At 49.5% G+C, this 17,114-nt stretch overlaps 1 protein-coding gene across 1 annotated transcript; it reads left to right on the top strand.

Annotated features, from left to right (window-relative positions):
- The first annotated feature begins 1,272 nt into the window (after window positions 1-1,272).
- Window positions 1,273-15,561, top strand: ALAS1 (5'-aminolevulinate synthase 1). Its single transcript, XM_034996633.1, has 11 exons — window positions 1,273-1,405; window positions 2,359-2,578; window positions 5,317-5,544; window positions 6,342-6,491; window positions 6,913-7,135; window positions 8,767-8,951; window positions 9,719-9,898; window positions 10,274-10,438; window positions 12,489-12,757; window positions 13,425-13,587; window positions 15,253-15,561. Exons 2-11 carry the CDS (start codon window positions 2,380-2,382, stop codon window positions 15,411-15,413), a joined length of 1,923 nt encoding a protein of 640 aa, XP_034852524.1. The 5' UTR covers window positions 1,273-1,405; window positions 2,359-2,379; the 3' UTR covers window positions 15,414-15,561.
- Window positions 15,562-17,114: the final 1,553 nt, after the last annotated feature.

The following is a 17,114-nucleotide window of genomic DNA, read 5'->3' as shown; positions in this document are numbered from 1 at the left end:
CAAGGAGGCCAGACAGGCATTCCTGAGAGGGGTTTGCCTAACCCTACCATGCAGGTGTGGACTGGGGGAGACCCAAAGGAGGCATGGCCCAACTCTGAACTTTGGGTTGGAGTCCCGAGCCACCCAGTTGGTGCCCAGGGTGGCCAGCAAGGGATCTTGGACAGCCAGCAATGGAAAATAAAAATAATAGTGGTGTGGTTTTGGAATATAGGTGAGGTTCAGGGGGGTGGAGTCCAGAGCCGACAACCAAGAAAGAATTCTTGAGATGTCTTTGGTGCAAAATGGTGGTTTTATTAAAGCACGGGGACAGGACCTGTGGGCAGAAAGAGCTGCTGCACCCGGGTCTTGTGGAGTGGTGTTTGTATACTCGGGGAGTTGGGGGGAAGTAATGAAAAGGGAGGTTTCAAAAGAACGTTCATATGCTAAAGAGGACCGACCTACAAGATACAGGAGGCCTTGCCATCCTCAAGTTAAGGTTGTTGTCCCCTCTAGCAAGTTATTAACATTAAGATACTTAGGAGATTCCTGGAAGAATGTCACACTCGTCCCACCCAGGAGCGGGGGAGTGGAGGGAGGTTGCCGGGTGTCAGCTTATGCTTTGTCTTCAGCTAACCTTCTGCTCCCTCTTCAATAGTATGTGTCAAACCCTAACCCTGTGTCAGGTTCTCAGAGCTGTGTGGTCCACAGGTTCCATCCTGCCCCTTCTCTGCCTCAGGTTAAGTCCCTTCATCTCAGACCAAAAGCGCCACAGGTGGGTTTCCTTCCGCTTCTGCGCCTCCTCACTCCAAGAACTCCCCCTTCGGCTGCCCCCCAGCCCCACCACTCCCAGAACCACTCCATCCTTGGGTAACTACACATCCGGGAAGCCCTTAGTCACAGACGGGGCGAATCCTGCTTTAGACCATGGCCCAGAACCCCCTTCTTTACTCTCCTTCGTCTATATCCGAGGGACCTGTTTCTACAGCCCCGTAACCCTCGAGTTGTCTCCAGTGGCACTTGCCCTCTGACTCTGCCCTTTTATGCCCTACACGGAGGCATACGTAGGGCTCTAAAGCATAGGGCAGTTAGTAGGGAGGCGAGAAGGGCGGGGTGGGTGGGATGAAGTCGTTGATCAACCGCCGTTCCCCCACTCCCCCCGGCAGGCGCTCGGGAAAGCCCTGGTCCCACACTCCCCGCCCTGCCCTTCCTTCTCTGGGAGCGCGACGCAGGGCGCCTGCGTGAAGGAAGCCCGCGCCCACCGCGCATGCGCAGCGCTCCCTCCGGCTGTATATTAGGAAGACGGCGCTCGCGGCCTGAGGCTCCTCGCCGAAAAGGGCAAGGGGTTGGTTCGAGTTGTCTTGGGTGCCTGTCGCCGCCGCCGCCGCCGCCGCCGCCGCCGCCGCCTCCTCCGCAGTCCCCCGCGCAGGTGAGGGCCCGCGCTCTGGGTGCGGCGCCGGCCAGGGAAGCCCCCGCGTGTCCTGCCAGCGCGCGCCCCGCTTGCCCCGCTTGCCCCCCATCCCCCACTGCTCCCGTCACTCGCCTCTTTGGGGTCAGCGTTCATCTCCAGACCCTGAGCCCACTGGGTTGCCTCAGTTTCCCCCATTCGGCCCTCTTCCTACATTCCCTTTTAACTGGCCGCTTCTTTAGAATTCCTTTTTCCCCGTTATTCTTGAGCCCTCGACCCCGGATGACCTCTGACCTTCCCCTGTCCAGGGCCACCACCTAACTGCAGACCTAACGCCCTCGATTTTATAGCTCCTGCCTCTCCCCAGTTAGCCCCAGCCGCGTCCCCTCCTACCCCTGCCTTTATGTCTCCTCCTCTCTCAGTTATGTCCTGTTGGAGCTGTGGGGGATGACCTCAGGGAAATCCTTGCCTCAGGGACCCAGAGCCCAGCTGGGTGCCTTCCTCAGGTTTGGGGATGTGAGGACCAGGAGAAGTTCAGGATCCCTGGGAGTCCTCTCTGCTTGGATGGATGACAGTGGCTTCTTCCCTAGCCTCACTTCACTCGGGTGTATGCCAAGGTGTCTTATCTGCACTGTGCATTTCCCTGTCCTCCCAAACCTGTTCCCGACTTGTCTGTCCTTCGTTGCTCCAGCCCCTTGGTTGTTAATCATCGGCATTTACTTCACTTGGTAAAGTTGCTTTGCAGGTGCTTTTGTGTAGAGCTGGGGAATGAAAGAAGTTGGTGACGTGGGTCGAGTATGGTTACCACTCCTTAGTTGAGTCCCACTTGAGTGCGGTCCTTAGACATTTTTGAGTGAGACTTGTTATAAGGGTACCCTTGCTATAAACTGCAGGTGACACCTGAACCCAGTGACCTTGCGTGGTATTTGCCTGATTATTAACAAGTGTTGATGTCACTCATTGTCTTTCTATAGGATCAGTGTACCCTCTCGGACATGGAGACTGTTGTTCGCCGCTGCCCATTCTTATCCCGAGTGCCTCAGGCCTTTCTGCAGAAGGCAGGAAAATCTCTGTTGTTCTATGCCCAAAACTGCCCTAAGATGATGGAAGTTGGGGGCAAGCCAGCCCCTCGGGCCCTGTCCACTTCCGCAGTACACTGTCAGCAGGTCAAAGAAACCCCTCCAGCTAATGAGAGTAAGTGTCATTGGCAATAACGTAGGAGGTGGCAGTGTTTGCATTTATCACTAGACTAGAAGCATTTCTAGTCCACAGCGGTGACGAGGGGCACAGTAACTGAGGGCGTTACTCTGTGCCAGGCTTGGTTCTTTGCATGGAGTATCTCATACTTGTCATCCTAACCCCGCAAGTGGGCACTTTTAGTTTTCCCATCCTTAAAAGTGAGATGGTGGCCAGTGTGTACCTTATAGGTTTCTGGATTGCATGTTGGTGTCTTTTGGAGTTTTAGTGTTCATCAGTACCTCATTTGTGTAAATATAAAGTTGGAATGTTCTGAGGCGCCTGGGTGGCTCAGTCGGTGAAGCGTCCGACTCTTGATTTCAGCTCAGGTCTTGATCTCAGGGTCATGAGTTCAAGCCCCACATCGGGCTCCACACTACTTAAAAAAAAAAGTTGGAATGTTCTGTTTCAACCTCTCCTTCATTAAATATTTGGCCCTTTGGCTTTTTTTTTTTTTAATAGACTTTACCTTCTGGAGCAGTCTTAGGTTTGCAGCAAAATTGAGTGGAAGCTTTTGGCTTTTAAAGCTCTGACTTAAAAAAAAGTTGTGACTTTTTTCTCCTTAAAATTATTTTTTTTATTGTGGTAAAATGCACCTAACATAAAACTTACCATCTCTTACCAATTGTACAGTTCAGTGGTATTAAGTACATTCATATTATTGCGCAACTGTCACCACCATCCAATTTCCAGAGCCCAACATCCCAAAGTGAAACTCTGCTCCTTCAACTCTAACTTCCCCTCCCCCGCCCCCTGGCAAGCACCATTCTACTTTCTGTCTCTGAATTTGACTGCTGTAGGAACCTCAATAAATGGAATCATACAGAATTTGTTAGTGATTTTTTTTTAACACATGTATCTTTATTTTATATGTGAATTTTTAAATTTTGTTTTTAATAAAGAGATCAGAGTTGGCTTTTGTTTTGGTCTGGCTCTACCAGGAGAGAATGAGGCTTTTCAGGTTTCACTTAATCCTAGAGAATAATTTACCTTACAGGCTCTTTTAGGTATATTCTCTGGATGTGTTCCTTGTAAGAAAGGAGTGTTTTGTTTTGTTTTGTTTTGTTTTTTTCTGTAAGCAGAAGGGATTTAATCCTTTATAGGATTTCTTTTCCTCTTTTAGGAGTTATGTTTTTTTTACTCAACAATCAAAATACTCTTTTACAATTCTGTCCCTGCTATAGAGGATGTTGAGTAGAACATGATTTGTTCACTTTGTAGACTCTCAGGAAACCATTGCAAATGATATTAACAAACTATTTACTAGCTTAGGCAGATCTTTATAATGGAAAGGGAAAAATAAGCAAGCACATGCAGAATAAGTAAAACTTTTTTTAAACTTGTACATAGGGAAAAAAAGATAATTTACCAAGATGCCTGTAATGGTTATTTTTTGAGAGACGGAACACTATTATTCTAGGTTTCTCACAGTGAATGTATATTACTTTTATAATGAATGAAATGAACTTCAAAGCAGTTTTTTTTGACTTCATAGAAGATTTTAATAAAAACTGTATTGAGACATCTTACCCAAGTTGTAGGCAAGGTTAGCCTGTGACTCACAGTATTCCAGGATGATGCAGAGTAAGACTTTACTAGAAGAAAGGTGAATGAATTTGCTCCAGGGGAGAGGAAAGTCATTGTGACTAAAAGCATAATTACCAACCAGCTTTGTTAAGTCAGTGCATTTCTTTGATGCATTTAGATGAGCAAGTAGACGAAGTGTGTGAATGTGATATTTCTGGGGTTTTTTCTCAGCATACTAGTAATTTGAACTCTATTAGACAACAATCGAAAGACCTCCATTTTAGCCCAATTTCTTTTTTTTTAAAGATTTTATTTATTTGAGAGAGAGCAAGGGAGCATGAGCAGGGGGAGGGGCAGGACAGAGGGAGAAGCAGGCTCCCCACTGAACAGGGAGCCCGATGTGGGACTTGATCCCAGGACCCTGGGATCATGACCTGAGCCGAAGGCAGACGCTCAACAACTGAGCCACCCAGGCGTCCCGCCAATTTCTTTTGTTAAGAAGAAAATCAGTAATTTATATGTTAAGCAACAGCAAGCTTCTTTGTCAAGAATCTGTTTCAAAAATATTAGCAGAGAAAAAATTGTTTAAACGCGTCTATTTATCTTTAAGAGTGTGTCCTCTCATGAAATATGCTATGTGTCCTTCGGGTAGATTTACTGGAAATCCTCCAACTCAAGAATTCTAGGCTATCTGAAACTAGAAAATACTACTTTTTGGTGGATTTATAAGGGAGAAATATGGGTTTAAGAGAGAGCTGGATTGTGCCAGTTAACTCCTCACAGAAACATTGTTTCCATTGAGGCAGATGAGAAAACAGTTCAATTAGCAGAACCTAATAAAAATAAATTTGTGCCTGAAATGTGGGGGTAGAGTAAGTATAAGACCAAGCTGGGGTTGGAACCCAGGTCTCTTGCCAAAACCCAGACATGCCTTCCTAACCATCAGTTTGTCCTGTTTTTTGTTTGGTTTTTAGCAGTTTTCACTTTTCAATATGATCGTTTCTTTGAGAAGAAAATTGATGAGGAAAAAAATGACCATACCTATCGAGTTTTTAAAACCGTGAACCGGAGGGCTCCTATTGTCTTTGAGGCAATAGGAGAAACAAGGGGCTTTCTTGTGTATTGTGCAACTAGATCTGATGCTTCGGTTTTTCCATTTCACCCCACAGAGGACAAAACTGCCAAAGCTGAGGTTGAGCAAGCTGCTGATGGATCCCAGCAGACTCCAGATGGCACGCAGCTTTCGTCTGGACATCCCTCCCTTGCCACGAGCCAGGGCACTGCAAGCAAATGCCCTTTCCTGGCAGCCCAGATGAGCCAGAAGGGCAGCAGTGTCTTCTGCAAAGCCAGTCTCGAGCTTCAGGAGGATGTGCAGGAAATGCATGCCGTGAGGAAAGGTAAACACATGACTGGAACCGTTAGGAAGAACCAAGAGGCCCCTTTGGTTCTTTTGATCCTTCAGATTTATGTATGAGCTATTATTAGGGTAGCATTTGTAAAAAAAACTTCCTCTTTTAGGGCCAAGGAGGAAGGTCATCAAGATAGTCGGTCAGAGGACTGCTTGAGAAAATGTGGGACTTTCTTTCTGGGGTGTGTGGGTAGGATGTGACCACTTTTTATAGTAATTGCTTCATTTCTGAAAATACCCTGCTGGCGTAAGCTGTTATCAACTGCCCTTTGTTTCTTTCCTGCCATCAGTGGGATAAAAGGTAAAATATAGTGTTCCTGCAGTAATTGATGGTCTTAGGACTCCCAAGCTGTGTGTCTTACTGATGGTCATTAAGAGGCAACTTTAATTCCAGTTGTGGCTATAGCCACAGAGCACCAAAAGTCCCCAGAAAACTGCACCAGCAGAAATGATGCATATGGCTGGAATTGTCTTCCATGAAGAAAATTGAGATTAGGGTTGGGTGGAGTGGGAAGGTGGGGAAGACCTGCCAACCAGCTAGAAAGCTTTGGACTCTAATATTCATTAAAGCTGTCTGGTAGCTCTGAAAACAAAACAACACCGGGCATTGGCCAGTAAAATAGAAGGGGAGAAGAAAAGCCTCATACACTCGGTTACTACTAACTTTGGTTATGATCAGCTTTTTTTGGTGAACTAGGCAGTAATTCATTTTTGACAATATTTCTGGAAAGTATTGTGAACTCAGAATAGAATGTTTGTCCTCTTTTCTTGTTACTTTTGTTACAGAGGTTGCCCAAACTTCAGTGAAACCCAGTGTGATTAGTGTGAAGGCCAATGAAGGGGAGACAAGTGGATTGCTGAAGAACTTCCAGGATATCATGCGAAAGCAAAGACCAGAAAGAGTGTCCCATCTTCTTCAAGATAACTTGCCAAAATGTAGGTCTCATTGTTACTTGCCTGATGCATGAGAGGGTTTTTAACTTAAACGTATATTAGATTAAACACAAAATTGCTTGGTGAGTTGAGGATTAAAAGCCATGTCTCTTGCTTGATGCAGGTAGGTGTCCTCGGCCATAGTAAATACAAACCCTGTTGGTAACCTGCCTTCTCTCCCTTAATACCTACCTTTTATGCCCTGGCCCTGTGCTAAACAATTGACATACACAGTCTCATTTGAGACCTTCACGGTCTCAAAATGAGGATGTCCTATAACTGGCTCACATGAGTACTTCATTAATTTGTCCAGAATCACCCTGCTGTTGGATGACCAAGCTGGGGTTGGAACCCAGGTCTCTTGCCAAAACCCAGACATGCCTTCCTAACCATCAGTTTGTCCTGTTTTTTGTTTGGTTTTTAGCTGTTTCCACTTTTCAGTATGATCGTTTCTTTGAGAAGAAAATTGATGAGAAAAAAAATGACCATACCTATCGAGTTTTTAAAACTGTGAACCGGAGGGCTCACATCTTCCCCATGGCAGATGACTATTCCGACTCTTTGATCACCAAAAAGCAGGTGTCAGTCTGGTGTAGCAATGACTACCTAGGAATGAGTCGACACCCACGAGTGTGTGGGGCAGTCATGTAAGTAGCCCTCAGCTTTCAGATACCACTGACTTTATTTGGCAAGACATTGATGATTTAGAGGGATTGGATCTTTTATGGGGGCAATATTCAGCCGCTGAAAGTGTGCCATAACAAATACTATCTTAGCCTTCAAAAATATCTACAGATGGGGCGCCTGGGTGGCTCAGTCGTTGAGCGTCTGCCTTCGGCTCAGGTCATGATCCCGGGGTCCTGGGATCGAGCCCCACATCGGGCTCTCTGCTTGGCGGGAAGCGTGCTTCTCCCTTTCCCACTCCCCCTGCTTGTGTTCCCTCTCTCGCTCTCTCTCTCTGTGTCAAGTAAGTAAATAAAATCTATTTTTTTTTAAGATTTTATTTATTTATTTGACACAGAGAGAGAGACCTCAAGAGAGGAAACACAGCAGGGGGAATGGGAGCGGGAGAAGCAGGCTCCCCACGGAGCAGGGAGCCCGATGCGGGGCTCGATCCCAGGACCCCAGGATCATGACCAAGCCGAAGGCAGACGCTTAACCAACTGAGCCACCCAGGCGCCCAAAGATTTTATTTATTCATTTGATGGAGATAGATACAGCGATAGAGGGACCACAAGGAGGGGGAGTGGGAGAGGGAGAAGCAGGCTTCCGGCCGAGCAGGGAGCCCGATGCGGGACTCGATCCCAGGACCCCAGGATCATGACCAAGCCGAAGGCAGACGCTTAACGACTGAGCCACCCAGGCACCCCAGTAAATAAAATCTTAAAAAGAAAATACCGGGGCGCCTGGGTGGCTCAGTTGGTTAAGCGACTGCCTTCGGCTCAGGCCGTGATCCTGGAGTCCCGGGATCGAGTCCCGCGTCGGGCTCCCTGCTCGGCGGGGGGTCTGCTTCTCCTTCTGACCCTCTTCCCTCTCGTGCTCTCTGTCTCTCATTCTCTCTCTCAAATAAATAAATAAAATGAAAATCTTTAAAAAAAGAAAATACCGACAGGTGACTTTTGGATTGGACTTGACGAGCAGATGTGGAGCCCCTTTGTGCACGAGGGTTCAAGTGTATGGGCTCATTGACCACTCGTGCCCGTTCACCTCCCACCGCTCCCAGTGGTAGGCCACTTTGCACAGGCAGATGGAGAGATACCAATGTAGCAGCACTGGAGGAAGGACATTAACAAGGGTGGTAGATCCCCTCATTCATGTGCTTCAGGAGGCTGGCCATGGCTAGAGACACTTGAGAGAGTTGCTTGCCAAAACCTGTAGGGAGGCTTGCTAAAGAGAGTCCAGTCTGAGGTGTAGTAGTAGATCTCTCCTAACATTATGTGACTGGTAGAGACTGAGGTTGTGTTTGGAGAGAAGGATGTTTGTCAGAGAAAAGACGCCTTAGTAAGTTAACTCAGCTAATACTAAGTACCTAGTGACAGACACTTGTTTTTGATGATCCCTAGAGGTCTTCAGGATACCCTCACCCTGCTGTTGACACCTGCCACCTAGTCTAAAGATGAAGGCAGTTGAAACTTCTGGCCCCTGGTTTCACCGTGAGAGACTTGCTAGATGAACATAAGATTCAGTGTCCCAGCTCCTGGGGAGAGGAATGATTCACAGAGTATCTGGAACCATGAGATTTATTTTCTGTCTGCCTTCTTTTTTTTTTTAATAAAAGGGACACTTTGAAACAGCATGGTGCTGGAGCTGGTGGTACCAGAAATATTTCTGGAACTAGTAAATTCCATGTGGACCTGGAGCAGGAGCTGGCTGATTTACATGGGAAGGATGCAGCACTCTTGTTTTCCTCGTGCTTTGTGGCCAACGACTCAACCCTCTTCACTCTGGCTAGGATGATGCCGGGTAGGTTAAGGAAGCCTGTCCTGGTGCCTTAGAGTTTTTTGGGTTTCTTAGGAATAGCAGGGATAGTGACAACACAGAGGGCTTACCAGAAACAGTTATGAGCAATGAAAGTATCTGGGAGCATTTTTTCTTCCTTTTTTTGTTTTGTTTTGCTTTTAAAGATTTTATTTATTTTTTGACAGAGAGACGGCGAGAGAGGGAACACAAGCAGGGGGAGTGGGAGAGGGAGAAGCAAGCTTCCCGCCGAGCAGGGAGCCCGATGCGGGACTCGATCCCAGGACCCTGGGATCATGACCTGAGCCGAAGGCAGACGCCTAACGACTGAGCCACCCAGGCGTCCCGGGAGCATTTTTTTCTTGAATTGAAACATGAAGTGCTCACTGCACATGAGAAGATGCAGTAGCAAAAGATACTAATTAAGGGCTTGTCCTTAAACTAATTGCTTCAAACGTGCTTTGTATTCGAGGCAAATCCTTCGGAGAATTCTCTTAATCATTCGTAGTTATCTTTTGATGGAGCTTGGAATGAGGTGGCCGGATGCAAAAGCAGATTGGTTGTCTCCCATTGGGTTATTCTACACCTATGGGCCTTCTCAAAGGAGAAGCACTAGCTCGCGATTTTCCCAGGAAGAAACTGGCCAGGAGTGTCTTTCCTACTGGGCAAAGCAGCACTTTCAGGGCAAAGTCTGTTGTCCCTGTCTAGGAAATAATTTGTCTTTGGTGCAGATGGCAGTAAGTAGTGTTTTGTTTTTGTTTTTATCATGTTAGGCTGTGAGATTTACTCCGATTCTGGGAACCATGCCTCCATGATCCAGGGGATTCGGAACAGCCGCGTGCCAAAGTACATCTTCCGCCACAATGACGTCAGCCACCTCAGAGAACTGCTGCAAAGATCTGACCCTTCGGTCCCCAAGATTGTCGCGTTTGAAACCGTCCACTCAATGGATGGTAAGTCTGAGTAGAGGCCAGTCTGAAACCTTAGATGAAAAACTAGCAGGTTTGAAAAGTGTGGTGTTTATTTTGTTTCTGCAATTTCTTCTTTGAAAAAGTGTGGTGTTTATTTTGTTTCTGCAATTTCTTCTTACTCTGCTAGCATTTTGTATTTGGTGGACATTGTGGAGGTTTGGGTGAATGTAGATTTTCTATTCTGGCTCTTACTAGGCTCTGAGACCCCAAGATGACCTAGAAACTGGGGGAAGTTCATTATTTTTCCCAATATTAAAATAATACCTTTAGAACAGAAGTTATTTTGTTCTGACTCTTACCAAAACAGAAATTTGTGAAGTAGCAAGCTCTTCAGAGGAGTCTGTGCTCTTTCTTCAGGAGCAGTGTGCCCACTGGAAGAGCTGTGTGATGTGGCGCATGAGTTTGGAGCAATCACCTTCGTGGATGAGGTCCACGCAGTGGGACTGTACGGGGCTCAAGGTGGAGGGATTGGTGATCGGGATGGAGTTATGCCTAAAATGGACATCATTTCTGGAACGCTTGGTACGTATACTCCTGCACATTCTGCAATCTGCACTAAAATTCTATTCTAACAAGGCCAAGGACTAGCTGGGATCGGGTGAGGAGACAGGGTGGTGGCCTATAAAGCCTGGGCCACTTTCTGGATGAGTTTGTATCTGCTCAGTGGTGGTACAGCTTAGCAGAATCCCTTCAATCAGAGAGGCATGGCTCCCAGAACCAAAGGAAATCTCACAGCCTCACGTGACAGAAATACTCTTTGTTGCCATTCGGGCTCATTGCAAGTGTAGTTGTGGTTCTAGCTACACGCCATGGTGACAGCCTTTACTCTCTCTACTTCAGATTGTTCTGTTATATTAAAAAAAAAAAAAAAAGATGGAGTGCTGTTCTCCCAGAGCATTCGTGAGGACCTGTGGGTTCAGGTGGCGTGAAGCACTGAGCTCTACTTTGTATTTGCTGCTCCTGGGTGAGAAGCATCGTGTCACGGAGCTGGGCGCTGTCGCCATGCTGCCTGCTGGCTGTGAATCCTGGCTGCCTGACTCCTGCCTCTGTGACCTTGGGCTGGTAGTTCATCTCTCTGCCCCTCCGCTTCCTCACCAATATAGGTTTCCCCACGACCCAGAAGCGGAGTGTTCCTTTGAAACCTCTCGTCAGCCAAAATGGCGTAAAGCAGAGACACAGGTGCTCACAGACCGAGGTCAAAGCTGTGGCGGCCTGCTGCTGGGGTGCCGAGTGGTTCCCGGAGCCGGGGCTCAGTGGGGCCACTCTGGCTGCTTGGGGCGCACGCTGCCTCTCTCATGGCTCGCTGCCACACACCAAAGGCTATTTTCGCTTTTCACCTTTCATCGTAAAAGTGAAAGTCCTCTTCAGATTTCTTCCGGTTAGCGAAAACAAGTGTAATGTAGGTCTCTCGTAAAAGTGAGGGGGCATAACAACTTTCGGAAAGTAGGGACGCTTATGTGATGGAGATAACAGACCCTACCTCAGTTTTTGTGGAGAAGATAAATGAATTGTGTGCAGACAGTTACCGTAGACATTCTCTTTGCCTGTGAGGACTCCAGAGAGATGAAAACATGAATTAAACAAATGTGAGGATTTCAAAGTTAGTAAGGCAGTTGGAGACCCAGGTAGCACTTAGCTAAAATGCCAGTTCACAGCCTGCACTTGGTAAAGGAAGGGCAGGCCAAAAAGCGTGCCCTTCGGCACTGTCGGGGCTGAGGACCTTGGGGAGACCAGGAGAGCGCAGGGTTCGCAGGGCAGAGCCTTGTCAGGAGGAAAGCCCTCGTTCGCGTGTCTTCCTTCCAGCAACACTTTTCTTTCAGCGGGAAAGGTGTAGTCGCTGCACCCTGGGGCGGGCTGCAGAGAGAGACTGGCCGCTGTAAGAGCTCATGCCAGCCCAGCCCCACATGGGGTTCAAGCAGGGGTGTTCGTTACAGAACACAGTGTTGACATCTAGAAGGACCCTTCTGCAGTCCTTAACCCTGAAACTTGAGCTACAGATTATACAAAGGGATTTAAGGAGAATTGAGAAAGGAGGTTGGCCCTAAATCAGCCCTAATAGGTTCTGAGTTTTCATGTTTCTCTGGGCAATGCTGCTCGTCAGAGTTCTGTGTTTACTTTGGAAGGAAATAATACTGGTCACAGCAAAACAGCTCATGTCTTAGCTGGGTTACCTTCTGGCCCCAGGGGGATGCTCATGGTGAGAGGACGCACGCACCAGGCCCGCCGTGGGAGGTGGCACCTTACCTGCTGGCGGAGCAGCGAGTCCGGGTGGGAAAGGCAGGGGGGACGAGAGGCTGCTGCTCGCTGTTGGGGCACACGGGGACAGGTCCCTCAGCGTCAGGACTGGTGTGGAGACCTGTTCTTTGGTCCTCGTCAGACACCAGCTTAGTCCTGTGATTTAGGGGAGGACCCTAACCTCCACTTTCTCCCTTTCAGAAATGGGTGGACATCCCTTGACTTGAGTCTTAGGGCACATAGAGAGGATAAAGACAGAAGGGCTCCGAGGCTCTGTGGCACCCTGCTGGGCACATACAGGGGCCGTTACGGAATAAATGAAGCTTTCTCCTCGCAGGCAAAGCCTTTGGCTGTGTCGGAGGGTACATCGCCAGCACGAGTTCTCTGATCGACACTGTGCGGTCCTATGCGGCCGGCTTCATCTTCACCACCTCCCTGCCGCCCATGCTGCTGGCCGGAGCCCTGGAGTCTGTGCGGATTCTGAAGAGCGCCGAGGGGCAGGCGCTTCGCCGTCAGCACCAGCGCAACGTCAAGCTCATGAGGCAGATGCTCATGGACGCAGGCCTCCCGGTCGTCCACTGCCCCAGTCACATCATCCCTGTCCGGGTAATGACCTGTCCGGGACTGGACTTGCTGGGGCCTGTGCCTCCGCACGTGACCTGGGATGTTCTGGTTCACGCCTTCCTGAAGTTGGGCTGGGACAGGGTGACTGCTGGGGCAGGGGGCTGTAGTCAGTGGCCCTCTGCTCTGTCCCTGCCTTGGGCTGACTTCACAGTGAGAATGAAGCCTTTGAACCCAGCAGGCTAGAGCAGAGGTTCCTTCTCCAGAGCACTAGCCTTAAAAGAGCTTATGTGTAAAAAGTTCTGGAAGCCTCCACATGGCTAGCTTTGAAGTCTAGCTTTTTATTCAGTTAATATCGAAATAGGTCTTGCCCTTTCCACTATAAATGGTAGCCCTGTTGGTGTCACAGTTGAATTAGTAGAATTAATATAGCTAGTATAATCAAAGCTGCTTCATTTCCACGGTTACACACATCCCTGGGTAGGAGGATCAGCTGGAGGCACCTGGAGTTGAAGCCTGGGAGGGAGATCAGTGTGTGACCTTCTAATGTGCTTTCAGTTCTCTGGTCCGTACTAAGCACTCCTGGGCCCTTTAAGTGGCAGCTTGCGTGGCTGCTCGAGCCTGAGCCTCCCTCCTGAGTGCCGTGTTCATTAGAATCACTGCTAAGGGGTGGTCTGTCCTGCGGTGACCTTACCTTCTGTTACAAACTCAGGTTGCAGATGCTGCTAAAAACACCGAAGTCTGTGATGAACTAATGAGCAGGCATAACATCTACGTCCAAGCCATCAACTACCCCACCGTGCCCCGGGGGGAGGAGCTTCTGCGGATCGCCCCCACCCCTCACCACACACCACAGATGATGAACTATTTCCTCGGTGAGTACTGCAGAGCTGCGGTACCTCGCTAGAAATTTGCACCAAGCTGTCCTTGCAGTGTGTGTGATTGGAGCCTTTCGAAGGCATTCAGATCCATTTCTTCTCTCCAAGAAATTAAGAATGCTCTCAGATTCTTTAAAACTGTAAAAGACATTTAGTTGTTGGATTCGCTTTAGGGGGTGCAGACACGACTTAGAAGCTCTGAGGGCTCGTCCCTGCTCATCCATCCACTGTTTCCAGTGTCCCCTTGTCGGGATGACTCAAAGATGCACAGGAATGGCTAGTGCAGGGGAGGAGAGAGAGGCCTCTGAAGGCCTGAGTCATCCCTGGTCCTCTGGAGGTCAGCTCTGTGCTTCTCTCCGGTGTATGGTCCCTGAGGCAACCCCCCACCTAACCTCTTCTCATAAGAGTAATTGTTCAGTGTTTTATAAGGCTTGCAGCTCTGTTCAACCGTCCCAGCACCCTCTGTGTCCAACCTAAAGGCAAAGATGGAGGGACTGCTTTCAGCCACAGGTCGCCTTTGCCTCCTGAGGCCCCCAAGATGGTCTTGCTGCCTTGCGGGCTTTGGGGCCGTTCTGCCAGGAATGTTCAGTTTCAGTGTAGTGGAATGATGTTGGAGCAACTTCTTCCCTGAAGCTGTGTGAAACAAAGCCAGACTTGGGTTTTGTTCCTCGATTTTTGCTTATTTTTATAATAGCTTTATTGACATATAATTCACATATCACAAAATTTCACCCTTTTGGTTTTTCTAGTCATTTAGAGAGCAAGAGAGAGTATGTGAGTGCGGAGAGGGGAAGGGGAACGGGCAGAGGGGGAGAGAGGGAGAGAATCCCAAGCAGACTCCCCACTGAGCACAGAGCCCGATGACATGGGGCTCGATCTTATGACTCTAAGATCACAACCTGAGCTAAAATCAAGAAGAGTCAGCCGCTTACCCAGCTGAGCCACCCAGGCACCCCTAATTTCACCTTTTTTTTTTTTTTAAAGATTTTATTTATTTATTTGACAGCGATACAGCGAGAGAGAGAGAGCACAAGCAGGGGGAGTGGGAGAGGGAGAAGCAGGCTCCCCGCCGGCGGGGAGTGGCCTGCCTGCCGCTCCCCCTGCTTGTGCTCTCTCACGCGCCCTCTCTGTCACGCGCGTGCATGCAAATTAATAAAATCTTTAAAAATTATACATAAAGTATACAGTTCCATGGGTTCTAAGTATGTCGTGATGTTGGGCAACCGTCACCACTATCTGATTCCAGAACGTTTTCATCAGCCCAGAGAGAAACCGCATACTCACGAGCAGCCACTGCGTGTTTCCCCAGCCCCAGCCCCTATCAGCTGCTGATCCCCTTCCTGCCTGTGCCCAGGCTTTACTTTCCATGTAACACTGCATGGGTCCTGTGTGCCTGGCTTCTTGGACAGCACAGTGTTTTCAGGGCCCATCCGCGTTGTAGCACAAATCCTCCCTTTCTTTCTAGTACCAACTAATCTTCTTTGGTGTGGATATACCACACGGTGTTTGTCCATCAGTCTGTGGACATTTAGGTTGTTTCTGCTTTTTGACTGTTAGGAAGATAATAGTGCTGCCAATGTTTGTGTTCGACTTTTTGTGTGGGCCGATGTTTGCATTTCTCTTGGATACATACTCCCTTCAATTTTTAAAAACTCCTCACAGAGAATCTGCTGGCCACATGGAAGCGAGTGGGGCTGGAACTCAAGCCACATTCTTCAGCCGAGTGCAACTTCTGCAGGAGGCCACTGCATTTCGAAGTGATGAGTGAAAGAGAGAAATCCTACTTCTCCGGCATGAGCAAGTTGGTATCTGCCCAGGCCTGAGTGTGTCATGACCTCAGTTACTCACTTAACCCCAGACCATGTCGTATCCAGATAGTCTCCAGAGCTGTCTTTATATGTGAATTAAATTATATTAAATTTTAATCTATAGTAAAAGCACAGTCCTGGAAATAAATTCTTGTGTAAGTGATGGGTCCTCCTGTTATTGGCCACTGAATCAGAGAAATCATTTTCTCCCTCCCTTTCAATGCGGTCTGTGTGGTGGCGCTCTGTGAAGTGATGAGGAACATACACTGGGCCCTCTGCCCCTGCTGCAGCGGCCGGGCTTCCTCCTCGGCTTGAACCCAGCTACCTCTCGGCTGCCCGCCATGCCAGCCACCTGGCGGCGGCCCCGTCACCCGCCTCTGATCGCTGTCGCCCTCCCTGCTGTCCCTCCCCTGCCACCACCTTGGCCTCAGGCTTCCCTCTGCAGGTAGGACAGCAGGAGGGAATGCTTGTCTGTCGCCACCGAGTCCTCCAGGCCATCTGCCCCTGCCACCTGTGATGGTGTCCCTTACAGGGACGGTGCAGGTGTTCGTGCTCCTCTCCGACTCCTTCCGCGTGTATTCTGCGTCCCCTGGTTCCTAGGGCCTTCCTACAACCCTCTCTAACCCTAACCCTAACCCTGCAGCAGGCTTTGTTGTCCACCTTAAAAAGAAACAAGCGCTCCCTCCGCCTAGACCCCCTGCTGGCTGCTACCGCACCCCTCTCTTCTGCCTGTTTTCTGCTTTGCTGCCCCGCTCGCTCCTCATCCTGTTCCCTGTGGAGGCGGCCCTTTTCTTACCACGTCTTGCCTCTACCGCGCCAAATCCAGTGGTTCTGTTTTCCTCTCACTGACCCCCCCAGGGGTCTTTGAGGTGGCTGGCTGTCCTTGGCCTTCATAGCTTCCATGTCACTAACCTCTCCTGAACACGGCCCTCCTACTTCATGAGCTGGTCCTCCTTTGAAGGCCGAGCTCCCCCAGTTTCACAGTACCTGCCCTCGGCGCTCCCCCTCACGCCACACGACCTCCCCCAGCCCTGGGTTCCCGGTGCCAGCTGTTGGCCGCTGACGGCTGGCAGACAGGCCTCTCGAGCCACACAGGCCCGGGGCAGCCGGTCTGCCCGCCTCCCCGGCCTCTACCAGCTTGTGCTGGCCGCCTACGGACAAGTCTGCTCTCTCGCGTCACTTGAGACTCACTTGAGTCCTCTTAGGTTCTACCTGTGAGCTCCATCTCGGGCCAGGCCAATTCTTGTCAGCCCTGCTGCTGTGACCCCGGGGGTGCCACCTTCATCCTGGCATCTGCCCCAGCCTCGACCCCACATGGCAGCCCGAGAGAGCTTTTAAAATTATAAAGCGGATTATGTTCCTCCCCTGCAGAAAACTTTCCTGGGCCTTCCAGGGGCACTCAGGTTAAGTTCTAGCTTCCTCACACAGGCTGACCGCGTTCTCTGAGGTCGGAGCCCATCCCACCTCCCATCTGCTCCCTCTGCTTCATGTGTTGGCGCCCACTCCCGGGCCTCAGCTCCCCCAGGTGCTCCCCGGCTTCCAGGCTTGGTGTTAGCCATTGTTTCTTCCCTGGACTTTGCTACTCTGGATCCTGGCACGGCTGCCTGTCTTTACCCAGGGCAAGGGTCCTGAGGAGACCTTCCCTGAGCCCCCAGGATGAGGCAGCCCAGCCCCTCTGTTCTTCCCATCACTTGACCTCCTCCTGTGCCGCTCTTC

The sequence above is a fragment of the Mirounga leonina genome, unplaced genomic scaffold (assembly GCF_011800145.1).
Source record: "Mirounga leonina isolate KUSES-001 unplaced genomic scaffold, KU_Mleo_1.0 Mir_94, whole genome shotgun sequence".
NCBI lineage: Eukaryota > Metazoa > Chordata > Mammalia > Carnivora > Phocidae > Mirounga > Mirounga leonina.
The sequence above is the reverse complement of the archived record's forward strand: the minus strand, read 5'-3'. Positions and strand labels throughout refer to the sequence as shown.

Bases quoted from the DNA above. Each gene is read 5' to 3' on its own strand.
- ALAS1 (XM_034996633.1), top strand. From the start codon at position 2,380: ATGGAGACTGTTGTTCGCCGCTGCCCATTCTTATCCCGAGTGCCTCAG. The intron at 5,545-6,341 runs GTAAACACATGA...CTTTTGTTACAG, and splicing joins AATGCATGCCGTGAGGAAAG to AGGTTGCCCAAACTTCAGTG. The intron at 7,136-8,766 runs GTAAGTAGCCCT...TTTTAATAAAAG, and splicing joins CGAGTGTGTGGGGCAGTCAT to GGACACTTTGAAACAGCATG.